The 19,530-nt window shown below is 42.1% G+C and overlaps 3 protein-coding genes across 5 annotated transcripts in view; all 3 read right to left on the bottom strand.

Moving 5' to 3' along the window:
• Positions 1 to 1,688: 1,688 nt before the first annotated feature.
• LOC145444758 (uncharacterized) lies at positions 1,689 to 3,497 on the bottom strand. The gene is made up of 2 exons (XM_080322768.1): positions 2,920 to 3,497; positions 1,689 to 2,856 (listed from the first exon to the last, which is right to left on the bottom strand). The coding sequence occupies exons 1-2, from the start codon at positions 3,023 to 3,025 to the stop codon at positions 2,045 to 2,047; spliced, it is 918 nt and encodes a 305-aa protein (XP_080178894.1). The 5' UTR covers positions 3,026 to 3,497; the 3' UTR covers positions 1,689 to 2,044.
• Positions 3,498 to 5,005: 1,508 nt separating this feature from the next.
• LOC145444757 (leucine-zipper-like transcriptional regulator 1) lies at positions 5,006 to 13,731 on the bottom strand. Of its 2 annotated transcripts, none has more exons than XM_080322767.1 (9): positions 13,496 to 13,731; positions 12,281 to 12,353; positions 12,183 to 12,228; positions 12,048 to 12,120; positions 11,887 to 11,975; positions 11,269 to 11,415; positions 11,057 to 11,209; positions 9,209 to 9,373; positions 5,006 to 5,779 (listed from the first exon to the last, which is right to left on the bottom strand). In XM_080322767.1, the coding sequence occupies exons 1-9, from the start codon at positions 13,564 to 13,566 to the stop codon at positions 5,559 to 5,561; spliced, it is 1,038 nt and encodes a 345-aa protein (XP_080178893.1). In that variant the 5' UTR covers positions 13,567 to 13,731; the 3' UTR covers positions 5,006 to 5,558. The 2 variants fall into 2 exon arrangements, with proteins under 2 accessions (XP_080178893.1, XP_080178892.1); XM_080322766.1 differs by having other exon boundaries at positions 12,048 to 12,123; positions 13,496 to 13,726.
• A 2,749-nt stretch (positions 13,732 to 16,480) lies between these two features.
• LOC145443973 (uncharacterized) overlaps positions 16,481 to 19,530 on the bottom strand; it is a 69,000-nt gene continuing 65,950 nt past the window's right edge. For both annotated transcript variants that reach the window (XM_080321874.1, XM_080321875.1), the window contains one exon: positions 16,481 to 18,819. In XM_080321874.1, coding sequence (XP_080178000.1) covers positions 17,073 to 18,819 — 1,747 coding nt within the window. In that variant the 3' untranslated portion in view covers positions 16,481 to 17,072. The remainder of the gene's footprint in view (positions 18,820 to 19,530) is intronic.

Below are 19,530 nucleotides of genomic sequence, written 5' to 3'. Positions count from 1 at the left end.
AGTCACCTCTAAGCGGGACAAAACTTGCAGTGCATTTCGATAAAGCAAATTGCCTTGCGCAATGATCCCTAGACGCAACCGCTGACCACTGACCACGTTCGCAGGCATAACCGTTCACTATATAAGCGTGCCTTGCTCGATGCGTCCGTGAATACGTGATGCAATGTACCGTGAAAATGCGCTTGACATCTCTAAACTGTGTGTGAGTATACTCGTACACGACATGCGACTTGACCCGACACAACACGACTTAATCGGGTTTGCCGGCCACTTTGGGTAAATAAAACGATGACCAACCCGGGGTATGATTTTTATTGAATCTGGTCTTCAACGAAAGCTAGTATTACACTAATTCCGGCAATACGGATTAAATTCTTGTCAAGAAAATGGAACGACCTCAAAACAGCCCCCAAAGTCAGAAAATTGATCAGAGCAATCACTGAACGAAATTGGTCATTGTTATGTCCATTGTGGTGCGGCGGTGCCATTGTTGGAGCAATGCCGGTTTTCAGACTTTGGGGGATGTTTGGGGGCGCATGCATTGTCCTGACGAGATTTTATTTTGTATTTTCGAAATCGCGGCGACACTGGCTTTCGATCAATGGCAATTATATTAAATTTCAGCGCCCAGGTCGCCAGATGTAGCACTGCCAATTATGCTGCTTTTAGATTACTCGACCGACAAGAAGAGATACTGTTTGCCCATGCGTAACCGCCAGGAGTTGCGTATCCACTATCCATCCATACGTTAGTAATCTATAATCATGGAACACTCTACTATAATTATATATCATCGTAGTCCGCACTCTGGTGGACGTCGGGCCGGTGTAGCTAATGCAGCCGTCGGCCAGAACCGATCATTATTAGTTATTTTCCGTAAAAAAGAGCTAAATAATCGTTAAATACTTCTTCAAAAATCGCTAGATTTATCGCTAGGCGCTAGATCCATATTTCTTGGCGCTAAACCGGATGAAAAGTCGCTAGATCTAGCGCGAAAATCGCTAAATTGGCAACACTGCAACATGGTGCGAAGCAATTCATGATTTAAAAAAAAAACTTAGTGGGTGGCTAGTTGACATGAGATGTTTTGATTTAAATGACTCTCTTAGAAGTCTTGCCGCAATGTGATTCCTGCCCAGTGCTATGAATATCAAAGCGGAAAGTCGGTCTGGTACGGGTAAACGGTGGGAGTAAATGGTAGCCCGTCGCTTCAATCAGTACCCAAGAAGTAGATCTTGGTTGCAAAAAGGTTGGTGACCCCTGCAGTAAACTATCTTGTGGCGATGTATCGGTCTATATCGGGCAACAAAATGCATGGTAAACTGTATTTCACGTCTGCCATTAGAGCGCCGACTGTACTCAGGCCGACAACTGGAGGTATATCATATAGGCTCCCCCTCGCCATTAGATCCGCGCAAGCGGTGTTCTTAAAAATACTATAAGCGGGTCGTGCTACGAGTCGGAAAATACGAAATAATAATATAGAATATAGGCCTGGTGTAAAATCACCGATGTTGTCGAAACGAAACGCCATGAATATCATCAAAAGCAACAGCAACTGAGAGGGCTAACCTATATTGCTTCACTCTTATCTTATTGTAATCGATCAAGTAAACCTGCTTCAAAGACCTCGTTCATTTGCTTATCTGAGTTATGAGTCTATAACGAAGCCTGATGCAACAAAAGTATTCTTAAATACGCCGAATTTATTATTGCAAAATATTGTGAAAACACTGTGTCAAATAAAACGCGGAAATTGAAAATAGTAGGCGGATTCACTACTCGCAGTTGCTAGTGAATAATTAAAGTTGAAATTTGAAGAATAAAATCATTTTCGTATAGTAAAAGTAACCAAAACTAGAGGACTTTGTTGAGTACGTCTCCCATTTCCGTAGATGCAACAGGCTATGAACTCATCTCATGAACGATCGATGGTGGGAAATAATGTTAAATGTTTTGTGTATAATTAGACTGCGAATATTCATATCAAGGTAAAATATAAAACTGCTATGACATGTATAAAAATAACCAGAATATAAACGCTTTAAGCGATCTCAACTTTAGATAACTGAGAGGGATGATCGCGATTCCTGCGATACAAGTACACCGCTATTTTGATGCATAAACATATGAATGCTATCACCATAATTGCTATAGTCAAAGGAGTGTTAGGGTTGTCTGCATCGTAATTGTTTGCAAGAATTCCACTTCCCGCCCAAAGCAGGACAGCGTACCAGGCATAGACAAATTTGAAATACTTGAAGAAAACCGTATTCTCCATAATAGACCACCCGATTACAAGGACAAGAAGAATGCTAAGTGCTAGAGTTGAAGCAGCTTGTTTCGTCATATTGCCTCCAGCTATTTCAGGGGCATACGTCAGTGCGATTGCAAGATTGAGTAAGGTAGCCACTGTTGTCCATGAAAATATTATATCCGTTCCGTTCTGAACGAATATGTAAATCAAAGTCAGATCCACCTTAGATTCCTTCCTTAATTGTTCGACGTTATTGGTCGTGGCGATGGCTTGGAATGCCGTGGCGGCGTACCCAGTAAGAGTGATGAACAGCAAGACGATAAAGCTTGCTAATAAGTATTCTCTATCCCACACTAATAGCCATGTAATGTTCAAAATGCAGCTGATAATCCAGAATATATGGAACGAAACAGGCAGAACAATCGGGTTTAAAATCACTCTCCCTTTGGAATTTCTTCTGCATATTGAACTCAACGCGTAGACCACCCATAAGACCTGCCATATGTATATAACGGCCCAGATTATGAATGTGAAGTTGGCAGGGGTGATATCGACCGGGTACTTGTCAGAAATGTTTCCAGTACTGCTGATGAAGATACCTGTCGAAAAGAAATGAGTCAACATCAACAAATTTACGACAACGTCTACAAAATTAGCCTTACCATTTCCTGGCACCGCTGAAAGACCGTTGAACACCAAGACAATCAGCAGACTCACGGCAGATGTTATGGTGAGGCCGATGACTGCCATTTCCTTGACCGTTGTCATTATAACGATGTCGCAGGAGTCCAACACTCTATTTCGCTTTTTAACAGTATCCCAGTAAAGAGAGCTTCTATTCTGTCAACACCACAAAGGTACACAACACAAACTACACACATGAAAATCCTCCAGTTTCTCCTATTTATTCAAAACCGAATAATGGTTGGTTATGTAACATTCAGTGCCGAACCTTACGCAACAAGTCTTTCTATGATGGCGTGACGATTCGATGAATAATGGAACGGACGCCGAGTAGCATTACCTGACATCACTAGAGCGTGACTGTTATGTAACTTGATATTTCACGTAGTCTGTTATCGACGATACATGGGATTGATATTCTAGATATCCAATGGATGACTTCGCAATTTGTGCTGGATACGCTCATGTATCGAAGCAGCATATTGAAGCACGCACAATCGCACATACTTCACCGTTCTCTCTTTGCGTCAGTTTTGATGATGCGCTGCTCAAACATAGTAATCATCAATGTTCCCTCTAAGCTGCGCACGTGCGCAAATGCGCAGTGCTGAAACGGTCTCTGCGCACAGAAAATCTAAGCTGCGCACAAAAAATCTGAAGTGATGTTTTTTTAGTCGTTGCGCACTGTTGTCCAATGGACCACGCAGGCGCGCAGACTCGCGAAAAATTAGATGGAACATTGCCAGGGCCAAATATTGTGTTATCACTGAAATCTCAAACCGGGGTACAAGTGCAGCCCGCAGAGGTAAATATTGCGCTCCGCGAAGAATAAGAATTTACAATCACGTGCGCCTCACGGAAGATATGATTTTTAGTATGGTCTCGTACGCGTGAGCGATATAGATATCATGTCAATAGCGCATTATTTTCTGGGAATGGCGAAATAACATAGTTTAACAAAGTTGTAAATAACAATGGGCTAGCTCGATGGTAATCTGCGATAAACTAACGAATAGTCTTCTCCGCGTGGCATGAACATTGCGTAAGATTTACTAATGACCGTAACTGCCGCACCCGAAACCCGCCAATTGGAGGGCCGAGCTCGAAGGGGGCCCAAAATTATTTCGTTAAATGACGTAAATCATGGTGTATTTTTTAGAATTTTTTTCGCGCTTTGCGCGATTTAATATTGTAAGATATCTTGATTATTGGGTACCCGTTCCCAACAAGAAATGCGCTTGATTTATAGAAATGTTCACTTGGGCGTCGGCCATTACCGCACCATGACGCTCCAAGACATATGAAGTTAAAGGCTATGTTACATGTGACTCCGAGAAGTGCGCCAGAACGATCATAAGCGAGAAAACGTTGGCCGACAAAGACTACATGCCCTTGTGCTGACCGAAAACCTCGATATATATATACATACATATATGTTTAATTTTCCATGTCCATAGGCGCCTATAAATGGCTGGCGCCGAATGTTCCTGTCCTGGCGACCCGAGTCCCACAACAGGACAAATGCCATATCGAGGGAACATTATTTTCCAGTAAAGAAATACCAATTGGAAATCGTGCACGTCGTTTAGTTTACCACGTTTGGGCGATTTCAATATCTTTTGACATAGCAGATAAGAGATCACGAAATAGCATCATATAACGAAGTCATTATACCAACGGGTACGCCCGAAGATGTTTTATTATTATTTAGGGGGCCTATCTATTCTAACACACCTCTCTCGATCCGCCCTATCGGTAAATCTTATTATGTGAGCAGGCAGAGGTTAAAAAGTAGGCAATTCCCGATCATATTGACCTATGTAATCATGAATTATATAATTTTTCGCGCTTCGCGCGTTCATATGCAACATCAACCACTAAACGGGTACCCAATGTAGACAACAAGTATTGGGGAAAGGTCTATATCGCGAGGGGGTCTGGGGGGCGAAGCCCCCCAGAAGTTAATTTTATCACCCTATGGGAGGTTGGTTGCGCACAGTTGTCCAAGGGCCCGCGCAGTGAGTTGGCGTGTTTGCGCAGACTCGTGAAAAATTAGAGGGAACATTGGTAATCATAGCTATATTTTGAAAAGAAAATTCAATGTATCAGAAGCAATTTGTTTGTATATCTGTACCCTACGTTATAAACATGATACATTAGCATAGCAGTCAATGTTGACTAAATTTCAACATTTTCGGCGAAATAAAATTTTCACGCAATAATTATTTCAGTTTTGTGTCTGTTGTCATCATATCATAGTTTTACAGTATAGCTAAAATGCGACATACATAGGCTAGTCACGATTGAAGTCACTGTTTCGGTGTTTCCGTGATGATGTACTAACTATACGTGAACTACTGCCGTTTATGCGTGTATCAGTTCAACATAAAATTAGCAGTGAGCAATGAGTATGAAATAACATCTTGATGCGCATTTTAGGAATGCCACGGCACAGACGTATGGTGATGTCCTGTGGTTGACTATAGGCCTACTTCGTTTGCGTATTGGCTCTGGAATTCCAATTCAAAATTTACTCTCTGAGCTATGAAATTCCGTAACGATAAATCCAGAAGGCCTTCAATCTTGCTCTTATTCTCTCAAATATCATAGTTTTTTATTATTGCCTTTCAAGGTCCTGTATGGCGTGTGCAACCACCAATTTTCTATCCGATGGATTGATGGTTCGTAGAATGTGTATCTTGTTCATGGCCGCCTCTCCGTTTACCTCCATCCCGCCGATCACGTACATTTTACTATGGCAGATTACAGAAGCATGCCCGTACCGTCCTTTCGGAGGATCATCGCCCGCACAAATGACTTCTTTCCACTTTTGATTGACTGTTTTGTGAAGGAAATCATATAGTAAATCTCATCATCGTCATTTAATTTTTCTACAACATATTCCCGAATTGTTAAATCAAGTTCAAGGAGCTTGTCATGCAGTACGCTTCAGACCAGGGTATGCCGTTATTGAATTTGTAGTCCTCGACACATTTCCATTGCTCGATGATATCGGATAAAATGGCGGCGCCAAAGACAGTAGGACAGTGGTTCTCAACCTTTTTGGCTTCGCGGACCCCTTTTGACCGTCACGGACCCTCGCGGACCCCCTCCAGTTTTAGTTCAATTTTAGCTGTATTATGGTGCAACCTTCATCTGTTTTGTGCAAATATGAATTGTAGGCTTGTGATAAACAGCAAAATATTGATTTTTCTTGAAAATAACGTCATATACTATTTATGTATAAATTGGTAGACTTTGAATATTTCAAAGCTAATTTTGCTGCTGTATTTCTTGCAGTAAGTGGTCTTGTCTTGAAAATCCACGTCTTCGTTTTGATATGAACGAGGAGTTCCGAAAATCATTTCCGCAAAGATAGATGGAGGCTAATGCAATAGTAACTATAACGCTTCCGACTATACGTTTGGTGTGATTGCAACATTTATGGCACCAAAATGAAGAAACATATATTTTATGAACATATCACGCCCAGCATCTGGCGCAGGGACTGGCAACATACGCACCGCGGGTCGGATGGGCCCGCGACGGCATTTTGATCGGCCCGCAGAGAGTTTCTACCGTCAAAGTGAAATCCTAATCTAAAAGTATAGAGACAAATTTTATGCGCCAAAGAATGGATCCAAGTTTTCCAACCTGAGAATGACTGTAATGAAACGACTTGTTCTGTTCGAGCAAACATTTTCGACCATGAACTATTGAACATTAACACGACAAGGCTGCGTACCAATATAACTGGTGATATGAATTTCAGGGTTGGAGCGTAATGCTTTGACAGCAACGAAACACTCCTTGTTCATCAAAAAACCAGCCTTGTCGATAGGGCATCCGCAATAAGAACGCGCCAAATCTGATAGCCGAGCTTTAAGAGTAGGTATATCGTTGTCCGATTTATGACGAGTGTCAGCCGTAAATATTCGGGTTCATTTCAATATGAATATACTATTTAATTGTATACTGAATTTCTGTACCTCCAAGAAGCTATTCAAATAGTGGTTATGTATATTACAGGATCAAATGGATTTCGTGGCGAGGTTTCAATCCCTGCATTGGGAAAAATTAGGGAAATACGACTGTTCACTAATTTGATGAGACTGACAACTTTAAATCGAGAAGGTTTCGCAGACATTACGAAGTCACCCTGATTGATGTTACTATCTCCATATTTTTATTTTTACCACAAACCCCAACAAAACGTCGCTAAACAGCAATATGTTTGTATCAGCAGGTTATTGGAAAATTGGCGATGAAAATGACTTTCCACACTACGATAGCTCATGTCAGACGATTATTATGATGATATGAGTCATGAAGTTTTAGCAGTTGTGGTGCGAAACTGCCTCATGCTTTCTCAAAATAAAAAATAAAATAAAAATTAGGTTATCAACCATTTTTAAAATTTAGAGGTCTTGCGGACCCCCTGAAATTGCTTCGCGGACCCCTAGGGGTCCGCGGACCCCCGGTTGAGAACCACTGCAGTAGGATATATATCGCGCCATAGCACCAGCTATCGGAAGATATGCAGTGTAGAATTTGAAATCACAGTTGTGTTAATGAAGCTTTTGCCCCACCTTGCGAATGAACGGAATTAGATACAAAGTCACGTAGACCACATCCAAGAAATTTATTTTAAGGTAGTTCTCATAAATCATGAAGATCAGTAGCCCAAGACAGTGTCGGGCTTGATAAAATGATAATTGGACGGCCACGAGCGGGGTAATATAGCTGAAATCATTACCCAGCATGTGAGCATTTGAAATAGTAGCCTACTCTCGTATAAACTACATACAAACTGTTAGGGATGTAAATCATCATCATTGGTTTATTAGCAATTTTATCAGTTCAATACACCACAAAAAATGCGATACAATGAATAGACAGGAAGATGTCGAAGCGACTTGGATTTGTCAATGGAATCGGACACCCACCTTGGCCTAGGCGTAGTAAAGAGGAGGCATGCACACTAGGGCTCTTCAAAAATGACTTTTTTTCTCAAATCGTACTGGCTACTTGATAAAATCGTTAGGTTACCTAATTTAAGCCTACACACAAAATTTGGTTCAATTCCAGCCAGTAACCGCTTTGCTACAGGAGAAGTAAGTTTCTATTTATTATATAAAAATGAATAATAAAAAATTTGAAAATTTTCTGTTCACCCCATGAAAGTGTTAGGCTGTCTATAGAAACGATGCTCACCAAATTTGGGACAATTCCAACCAGTGGAAGCGGAGTTATTGCCGTCGAAAAATTTGGATTTGAATAAAAGAGTATTTACGGTGACCGATTCTTTGTTTATTTATTATAGTTGCGCTCACCGTAAATACTATTTTATTCAAATCCAAATTTTTCGACGGCAATAACTCCGCTTCCACTGGTTGGAATTGACCCAAATTTGGTGAGCATCGTTTCTATAGACAGCCTAACACTTTCGTGGGGTAAACAGAAAATTTTCAAGTTTTTTATTATTTATTTTTATATAATAAATAGAAACTTACTTCTCCTGTAGCAAATCGGTTACTGGCTGGAATTGAACCAAATTTTGTGTGTAGGCTTAAATTAGGTAACCTGACGATTTTATCAAGTAGCCAGTACGATTTGAGAAAAAAAGTCATTTTCGAAGAGCCCTAATGCACACTGAATGAAAGTAAAGAATACAGTATAGAAAAAGAAAGCGACAAGAAATAGGGCGGCATGTCATGGGAAGCGAGATCGATAGGTCAGTCGTGGTCCGGTAATCTTGAGGATGGACTGTATTTATTTAGTAGTAATTGCTTGTATTTCGACTTGAATGTGGACATGCTCGTCGACTGTCGGATGGCCGGCGGGATACTGTTCCACACATCAGGTCCGGCATATTTGATGGAGCGATGATCTTTTCGGTCGATCATATGATATTTGGACGACGTGGACGCGCGTGTGTTGTACTTGTGCGCTTTTGATTCAGAGGTAAAGAAGTCATTGAAATATTCGGGGCAACGACCGCAGTGAAACTGATATATAAACTTGGCGATTTCTAGTTTCCGCATATCTTCTATGTTTAGGACGCCGAATCTCTTCAGCAGCGACTTATTGGATGGGCAGCCAGGCCCCTTTGGGGCCCTAGCTATGATTCGGAGCACTTTATGCTGTAGTTTCTGCAGTGAGCAAGGTATTCCACATAGCGAATTAGTTTAGTTAACTCACTGCTTTGACTGTGTTGCAGTGAAAGGGATTTGCAAGTGTGACCAATTACACTACCAGTAGACTTACGAATGCTAAGCTTTCTAAGTCCTCGCAGTATAACAGACTTCCCATCGTTTTGCGTCCAACCGCCGAATATGTAAATGTCTTTATCTCTGTGAGCCACAAACGTATGGGAAGATCGCGGTGTCGGTGGAGGCCCGCGAATTTTGGGCTGGACCCATGTGTTGGACTCTGAACGGCAAGGAGACATATGTACTACTCATTTAGTGATTACAAATTTGCCATTCACATCTATTTTATAGGGTTGCATTTAAAACAAAAATCAATTAAAAACAAACATGTTTAAAAAAAAGTTTTTAATTAAGGCCATGACGTCACTCATATTCAATTGTGACGTCATAATGGATTGACATTGATAATTGAAAATATATCTCCTTTGACGAAATATCTGTACTATTAATGTTGAACCGACTATTTTGAGGTTTCAAATCATTCCATATCAATAAACGTCGGTATAAACCAGGTGGTAATTGTCCGTAGTCTAATACAACACGTTTGTTGGAAAATATTTACACAATTATGGCATAATTTAACAACATTCAACAACTTAAAAAAACATTTTTAAAGGCCTTTGTTTAAAACAAAGTGTTTTAAAACACCGTTTGTTTTGAATGCAACCCTATCTATATTTATCATTTATGTTAATCAGTAGTTCGGAACTCCATTTTAGGGTCCAGGAAATAGATACGATCAGGGTCGCGAAATCAGAAGAATATGGATTTCTGAATTATGCGAGTAATGCTGTGTTTCTTAACCTTTTCTTACCGCGTAACATCTCGAGGTTCTATAATTGTGTTGCGTACCAACATATTAATGATAAACTTAATTTTATCCAAATATAGGCCTATACAGGAATGTCGACAAGAGCGGATTAGCAAATTAGTCGACCCGGAAATTGTATGAATTCGTTGAAGACATTTCTTACATTAGAAAAAGATTACGTTAACGATTCGCGAAAACTGTAATTTTAGTTCAAAGGGAATGCATTTACTCGGGGCCGAAACGGCACTTCGTCAGCCACTCACATAAAAAAATAAACGTTGGTCTTGGGCCTCCCTTAGGGTAATAAACCAAAATGATGTGGGCTTCGTCCCCCAGACCTCCCTTCGCGACGGGGCTTTTCACCACTACCATAGTAAGGCACGTTTTACTGTTATAGGGGTTTCGTGTATCTGTGTATGTAGTCGCTAGTATAGCGCGAAAGAATATCATATTCGGGATGAAATTTTGTTTATAATATTGGTATTTGCATATAACGCTATTAATTTATCATCCTCTTTCTGTCCACGTGATAAGATTTACTGGCAGAGCTGAAGGAGTTGGTGACTTCAGATAGCAAGCGCAAGACTATTGGCAATATGTATTATATATTGATGGTTTCAGTCAATATGCGGCGGTCATTTTGACCCATGGTTTTATTTGGTAACGCACTTCGCGAGTCGCATGTTGGCCGAAACTTCAGAAGTTTTGGTATGTCGTGGAGCTGTAATGGCCGGCGATGAAATGCCGATGTTTATTTATAGCTGATGCGTATTTTTTCCAGGGGCGCTGAAATGAGTACCCATCATATTATAAAGTGGACAATTAACTGCAGTGAATCGCGCATAGCGCGAAGAGAGTTTTGAAGCCGTAGTGAATCTCCCACATTTGCGAAATCATTTTGTTCTCGCTTCTAGATCACCCCCTCCTAATTGAGAGTCTGGAGTGCGGCAGTTACGGCGCTGCATTTACCACGTATACCACCTGAATTGGCTTCGCGTACCACAGATTGAGAAACACTGGCCTACTGTAAGGACTCACATTTGATGTACACTGAGGATTTGCCAATTGCCGTCAAGTATATAGTAAACCTACCGATGCGGAATGTGTGTAGATCGTTCAACCAGTTGTTGGCGTTGGACGTTCCACCGAATATGTAAATCGTCCCATTCAGTAGTTCGCTTGAGTGGTCGCAACGACATTCAGGATACGGGCCTTCGCCATTCACTGTATGCCAACATTTTAGTTCTGAAAGTGTGTATCGGATTTAAAGTGTTTGTATATTAGCCCACCAGTTAAACAGTTACCGGTATCATATAATGTAAGCTGGTTGGTAGCCGTGCCGCTCTGTAAACCTCCAAATATATATATTCTTTTGTCGACAGAGCTAGTGGAATGTCCTACAGTGAGCGGCTGGCGTCCAGATGAAACGTGTCTCGACCATCTTCCCGAGCCTGGTAATAATCATAGTCACGGGTCCTGGTTTATTCGCTATTCTATTGGAACCACCCAGTCACGGAGAAATAGTTCTTGTTCTCAGCCTTTTTACATTGAGCAAGTGGGGATGTGAGCCGTCTTGGCTGTGTTAAAAACACATTGTAATTACGGTCATTCCAGAGTTTACTGGGATATACGCTACAGTTGATGCATTGCGTATAAGCTTAGTCAAAAGAAAACATACACGAGGTCGAGGGCAATTGTGCCAAATGAATTACCGCGTCAAAATAGGCAACACTACGTAGGCTAATAATTAATTAATTAATTAATTATGTACTATATAAAATACAATATATCAATGAATACGATGTGATATTTGAAAAGTTTCCTGAGGCTCTTTCACACAGTCAACACTGCAAGTAAGCTATGTAAGCTAGCTGAAATGATGCAAGAAATATGGCATGATTGGAGATATCGTTATTTCGTACTTGGATCGAATTCGAACACTCCTTCCAAACCCTCGTCGGCTGATGGACTATTCTTACCCCCAAGCACATAAAATCTTTCTTCGATGACACTGGAAATCGGATTGAATCAGTGTTGAACACTACAAATGCGCGAAACGCCAATGGAATACAGTGGCGCCTACCTGAAGCTGTGTGAGTCACGTGGAGGAGGAATATCGTCTCGCTGTGTTACTACGCGCCATTCGATGCTCTCACCTACTAAAATACCAGAGATTGGTACTAGATCAGGAATGATCAGTTCTAGCAATCATTCTTACTTGATAAGCGGTGCATGTCGTTTAAGTAACGGATTACTAATCCAGTCTGTAAAGATATGAGTTATCTCTGCTCTATTCACGGGGAAGTTCAACCTTACATCTGCCTCCTCATAACTTGATCCTCCGAACATGATGACTTCATCTCTGTAAACCGCGATTGAGTGCCCGCTTCTTTGGTAATAAAAGTAGAATAATATCGTATAGGGTTGAAACTAGCAGGCATGCAGCCTATATAAGGAGCATTCAAGTCAAATAAATTCAACCCTCTATCTATGGAGTAACTGAAACCCGGGATAAATTACCTCAGGTTAAAGCCGAACGAAATCACAGGAGACTGGGAGGCGAGATTGGACCACCAACCCGCCTTCACGCTCAAAAGGCTCAGAGAATACCCAATTAACAACAGAAGGCTACACACATGGCAACCGAGACAACACTGGTGGGAAATGAACGAGACAATGAAAGAAATAGGATACAAGAAGGAACACATACAATTAAAAGGGAACACCAAGCCAAGATATACGATGAGGCCATAGCTCTGAAAGGATCGAGAGAAATTACCGAGATGCAAGGCCCCAACTGGGGGAATATACAACACCGAATTCTAACCCCAGACCAGAGAGACATGAACTGGTCGGTTGCCTTCGAACTGCTATACACAAACGAGAGCCTACACGCGAGAGCTATCACTGACACCAGGAAATGTGAGCTCTGTCGAAAATACAGAGAGACAACGGTGCACCTTCTCACGAAATGTGAGGAAGCGATAGTCCCACTGGAGAGGGTTACAAGAGCATGGAACAAGGCAACAGGGAAAGACATCGACACACGAAACCTGCAAACCATCATCCAAATGAATCCAAGAGGAGCACTCGACGAAGATCAAGAGGCAGCCCTAGCGATTGTGATCACTACATACAAGCAGGCCGTATGGATGGCAAGGAACAAAACGAAATTTGAACGTCAAAAAAACGGGACAAAATTGGATAAACCAATCGATAAAACAGAGGCTCAGACTGAGGAGAATACCTCAGGGAAAGGAAAAACTCGAGAAAATAATAGAAATTATTCGAAAAGAGATTTCCTGAAAAAAAACGGGTGGCAAAACTGAAAAGAGCAATACAGAAAACAGAAAGGAGATGACAAGAAACCCTTACTAACGCTATACGACTCCCGAGGGAGCAGATATACCACGAGGAGGGGCCCAAACATCAATGTTATCTATGGAGTAACTGACAATCGCGCGGAATCATTAAAAATAATTTCAATACCAAAATACGGAGGTTGAATTGTGATAATACATTCTTCCTCACCTTCCACACGGAATGCTGCCTTTGGCATCAGTTTCCGACCAGATGCAGCTTACTAGCGATAGCTTTGACATAACAGTATAGATTCTCCCTTATGTATTCATTCGTGTCGTACACTCATACCAGTGACTAATTGAACAGATCTCAGAGGGGACACTTTCGGAATTACACTCTGCCAAGAACACTTTCAATGACGAGCGCACAACTAGTAAATGTAACATAGAAACACTCAAGACTAATTTGAAAGAGCGTGGGGAATAGCTCTTGAATCGGAGTGAAGCATGTGATTGAATCTCTTACTTTATGCTATCGCTTGTACTAATCATGTACGTCAGGGGTCGGCAACCTTTCGTATGCACAGTAGCGCAAAAATAACTAAATAACTTCATTTTTTTGGATAACAGCCATTCAGTCATTAAATTGTCAGGTTACCCTAAAAAACGCTGCACACCAAATTTGGTTCAATTCTAACAAGTACAAGGCTCCGCAGATCCAATTAAAATTTTTAATTTATAAGGAAAAATTGAAAAAAAAATTCTAAATTTTTCTGTCAACCCCGTGAAATTGCTGAGCTATCTTCAGAGACGATGCAAAACAAATTTGACTCAATTGCAACTAGTACAAGCGGAGTTATTTGAATTTTTCGTTGATAATTCTCGGATTATCCTTGATTGGCGGTGTGAGAGTGGTTCAACAGCGGAGGGCGATAGATATCAATATGGATCCCCGGAACACAGTCGTTTTCGAAGGAAAACCGTTAATTGTATCGGGTAAATCGTACCACTGGCTACGACTCCCAAGCGAAACTCTCCACATTATTATTCGTCCAAATTCCGTGAGCTACACAGTAAAACATAGATTACATTATAATTTAATCCTGATCATCTACTGGACTCGTTTCCTATGTACATTACTGTTATTATCACTTTCTCCATATAATTCCGGACATTCTCCTCTAAATGGTACTGATTGGTTATTATAGATCCAGCAGTACATTTATCTTTTTTCACTGAATCACTAACTGCGTGGAGATTTATTTACAACCATTGTGACAATTTCACAAACGTACGGACCGAATTAATCTCCACTACAGCTAACTTATCATTTGATTCTCTCTTATAGTCCCAGCCAGAAACTATATAACCCTGCCCGCAGCAGTTAATTGTATTGGATACACGGTACTACTGGTTGCGATTCCCAAACGAAACTCTCGACATTATTATTAGTCCAAATTCCGCGACCTACACTAGATAACGCACAGATTACATTCCAGTTTTATCCGGATCATCTACTGCACTCGTTTCATATGTTCATTATTGGCATTATCATTTTCTCTGTATAATATCGAACGTTTTTTTTCTAAATGATACTGATTTGTGATTATATCTAGTAAATCTATCTTTTCTTACTGATTCACTCAACTGGGCGGCGAGCCGGCGACTATATGTAAAAACCCAGTATGCCAGCAGACATCACAAATGTACGGACCGAATTTATCAGCACCACCAGAATCTACCAAGTTCTCATTTGAATTCATCTCTTGGTCCCAACCAGTAACTAAACTAACCATTAGGGCTGGGCAAAATCGAGTACCTGAGTGATTCGATTCTGAATGACGTAAAATGCTTCGAGTCGAGTCGAGTAACCGAGTATCACTCATTATGACGTCATAGCAGAATATTATTTATCACAGTTCAAATATGTACCTTTTAAGCGACCACAAAGAATATAATGCCTGTTATCAATCATATTAAGGATACTTTGTGTTATTTTTTTCGACCATTCCGATTTCATTGCACTTGGTGACAATATTGTGGGATGATCTTGACTTCTTCCGGCAACGTTCGTAGCTTTGTACTACATGTTTCGTATGCTACGATTAGGGCTGGGCAAATTCGAGTACCTGAGTGATTCGATTCTGAATCACGTGTTATGCTTCGAGTCGAGTAATCGAATATCCCACATTATGACGTCATAACAAGATGTAACATGTCATGGTTCAAATATGTACCTTTTATGCCACCGCAAAGAACATAATGCATGCTATTCATCACATTGAAGATATATTGGTATTTTTTCGACCATACTGATTTCATTGCACTTGGTGACAATGTTGTGAGATGGTCATGACTACGGAAATGTGCTATATCCAGTAACGTTGGGAGCTTTGTACTATATGTTTTCTATGCTACCATACCGCCAATCAAAGTGTCAAAGCTTCAACAGAGAAAATTAGTATCGAAACTATTAATCTCGTTGATAAATTAAGTTTCCCTGGCGAGGAGCGTATAATTTCAGTACTCGGAAAAATCGTGTTTTACTACTCGACTCGAATCATTAAAATTAATACTCGATTCAGATTCGAGTACTCGAATAATTGTGCCCAGCCATAGCTACGATACGACCAATCAAGGTTTCAAGGCTTCAACTGTGTAATTAGAATAAACTCGTTGATCGTTGATAAACTCCTCGTTGATATATCAACTTTCAGTGGTGAGGAGCGTATAATTTCAGTACTCGAAAAAATCGTCTTTTACTACTCGACTCGAATCATTAAAATTAATACTCGAATAATTGGGCCCAGCCCTACTAACCATGCCCAATTCAGTAGCATCTTATCACGACCTGTACACACTGTGCACAGGCACACTCTCACAGGACTTGGAAAACTAGATAATTGTAGATGTCTTATTGAATTAACACTAAACGCCGATAGTGAAATGTATCTATGCTCCAATTTTATTTCTGGTTTACCTGAAAATGCTACATGAGACTTGTGTAGAGATAAATGGGTCAAACTAAGCGTACTGACTTTGGCAATCTCGTGCTTATGAGAAATAACTGCCAGACTTAATATGAATCGAGCTGGATTTTTGTTGCAGTTCTTTGTAATTCGAAATTCCATACTAGTTTCCTCCAAGTTTTTGCGAATTCTAATCAAAATTGAAAACCTCTGTTCCTGCGTCTAAATCTCGACACGCAACCGTATTCGTGCAACAAAACGAATCTGTATTTGCTGTGGTATAGGAAATATGAAAATACGTCGCGAAACGCGGCGACGGCAAACGAAATATTCGAAACAAAGAAAAACCGGTAGCAGATATCAATTTAAAGAAAGAATTTCAAAAATATATCCTTGTTTTAACAACATCAAACATCGAGTTTTGATCCGTTTTCGGGAAGTACCATGAAAAACGTCGCGAGAAGCGCTTCTAAAGGTAACCCTGCGCTCAAGTCGCTGATATGCAGAGATATGAATCGAATGAAAATCCGAGCCCGGAACGCGGTAGAAAACAAGAATTCGTATACAATTATGATTGCACTTGGTACGCGCCGGGCGGAGACCGTTTTAAATCGTGCGAAACCAGCTCGCAAACGATCAAAACGGCCGCGCGCCCCACGCCAGTCAAAGTATATGAGGTATGTCCGCGCGAGACGGAACCGTCAGACTGATGCTACGCGTTGAGTCACAACTAATACACGAAAAAAGCACCGAAAAACGAAACTTTGCATACCAGATCACAAGATACATCGACTGCACAATACAGACCGACACACACACAACCACAGACACGCTCAATCACGAACAGCTGATCAATTCCAACGCGTTCCGTTGACGCACGTTAGACTTGTGCGAGTCGCTGTCGCTACCGGATCCGGACACGTCGTCCGGAGCGAACATGGCGCCCTCCGCGTGACAAGTGCTAGGCGACGGCGTGTGAGCCTCTGTATCGTCCGGAGATCCCGCGAACGCGGCCTGTTGCGACGTAGGCGATGTGAATGAAGACGACGCTTGTGACGACGCGTGCGAAAACGCGTGCGAGGACGCGTACCCGGAATCGACGCTTTGCCTGCGTCTGTTCAAATTGCACCTCCACTTCAGTTTTAAACCTTCCGGACTAGCTAGCACGTTTCCCTGGCCACTCTTAGAGTCTAGCCGGTGTTTCGTCTTTGGAGAACACGAGAAAGGTACTTTACACGCGAAACGCGGCTGGTCGCTAGCGGACATGACGGGACACGTTTTAGGGAAACGCATCGTCCCGTCCGCGTTAGGCGACGAGATAGTCAGCCCGCTGACAAGCGTGGCGTGGTTGTCTAGTTGCGCAGACGCTGCGTCTTTCGCGAAATTCGGTACCGTTAGCTTCAACCCTGATTTATACTCTGGCATCGTGTGCGTACAATCAAAAACCGGCGGTTGTCCGTCTATTTCCAACACGCTGACTGGAGCCGCGGCTTCTTCTGATTTAAGCACTCCTTTCGCTTGACCGTACACGGGCCGTACGTTGAGCTGAAACGACTTGCGTAGCACTTTCGGGCTGCGCGCGTTCACGGACACGAACTTATGCGGAGAACGTGCGGACGGCTCCGAATGATTGTAGTACGATCCCAGACTCGACCCCAACGATACAGGCGACGAGTACGGACGCTCCGTCTGCGCGGTGTCTACGGAGGGTTCGGCGCCTGATTCGAATCGCCGCTTCATGCATGCGGACTGCACAAGATCAGCAGGCAGACCTCCACCGCTGGCAGACCGTCTGTGTCGCGGTAACGGCTTAGGCGGCGCCAACTGTCCTTGCCTCCAAGGCGGGTTTTTCTCACTTTTGCTCCTTCCTATCACAGGCGTGCTTGGCGCAGTGCGTGGTTTCGTAATCGTCTCCGAGCAATCCATAGACATATCCTCACTGGCGACTACAGACAATTGTTTTTGCAACGGTGAAAAGGACGTTGTATACTCCATATCGCTCGAGTCGCAAGCCATAGACTCGTATTTCTCGAATCCATCGCTTCCTAATCGGCGACTCGCGTCGCCCTGTCTACACGGGGCGTTAACGTCCAACGCGAGCGTGGCTTTGCGAAACGGAGTGTTCGCGTCCGCGAATTTAGGCAAAGGGCTCGCGCATTCGGAAGAGACGCCATTGTGAAAAGCTCCTTTTGTGAAAGTGGGTCCGTTTCTCCTCTTACACAGCGAAGTGGGGGATGTCCGCATAGTGCTGGACTGGTGCGGGTTCGACTGTCGGCTGGTTGATTTGAATGAACAAGTCACCGGCATGATTAAAGCTGGCGTTTCGCTCTTCGATTGGAAGAAATTGAGTTTTAGAGACGCTCGACGCGTGGGGGTGGTTCCGACCTTGATCGTGGTCGCTGTAGACTCGACCGCGGCAGGACAAGTGAACGTGGGAAAGTCATTCTCCGGGTCGCTGTCGGACAGCGACCCCGTTGTCTTGTTCGTCAGGTAGCCCGATTTTATGAGAGAGTTCTCGAAATCCATCAGCTGCCCGAGGAAGTTGAAGTTGGGCGATATCGACGGACGTTTCTCTTTCACAAATCTGCGCGAAAAAAACGTAATGTTGACAAAATCGGTATTTTCGATTGACAATGAATGCGGTGCGTTTTCTAAATGTTTACGCGCGCCGTGAATGGCATTAGAAGTTTTGAGACGAGCCGCGGTCGAAAATCGGTCTCGCACGAACGCGACTGGATAAAGTCTGTCGCGGAAACCGTTGCCAGTGCCACAGGGCATTTTCGCGCGTTTAACGCGAACAGCCTACGGAACACGATTGCTAGCTTACGAAGTTGACTTCAAAGTACACCAAAATGGCTAGTTTGTGGTACATAACTCGAAAATCTGAAGAGGAACTTGGAGGTACAGAATTTCAACATACAATTGAATAATATATTCACATTGAAATAAACCTAAATATTTTCGGCTAACACTCGCCAGGGGTAATCGTCATCAAATAGTAAAGAATCGCAACGAACAACTCTATACAACAATTGTATTACCAAATTGAAAATCGATTTGATCAGAACAGCTATTGTATGTTACATTTTCGTGTTAAACTTTTCGGGTGCCTCATAACGAGAGTTATCTGCGAATCTCAAGGTCTGTAATTCTGTTACGTCATACTCTGTTACACCGCTTTTACTTTTGAATCTGTTCGAATGCATTAGTGCGCATCAAGAAACGTATTCTAGTTTACACACGCTGCAGTAATTCATATGTATCTTGAAATAAACGCGAATATTGTCGGCTGACA

Source organism: Botryllus schlosseri, chromosome 8 (assembly GCF_051294905.1).
Source record: "Botryllus schlosseri isolate E-star chromosome 8, Bs_hap1, whole genome shotgun sequence".
Taxonomy (NCBI): Eukaryota; Metazoa; Chordata; class Ascidiacea; order Stolidobranchia; family Styelidae; genus Botryllus; species Botryllus schlosseri.
Note: the sequence above shows the minus strand (reverse complement) of the source record. Positions and strands in the feature narration are given on the sequence as shown.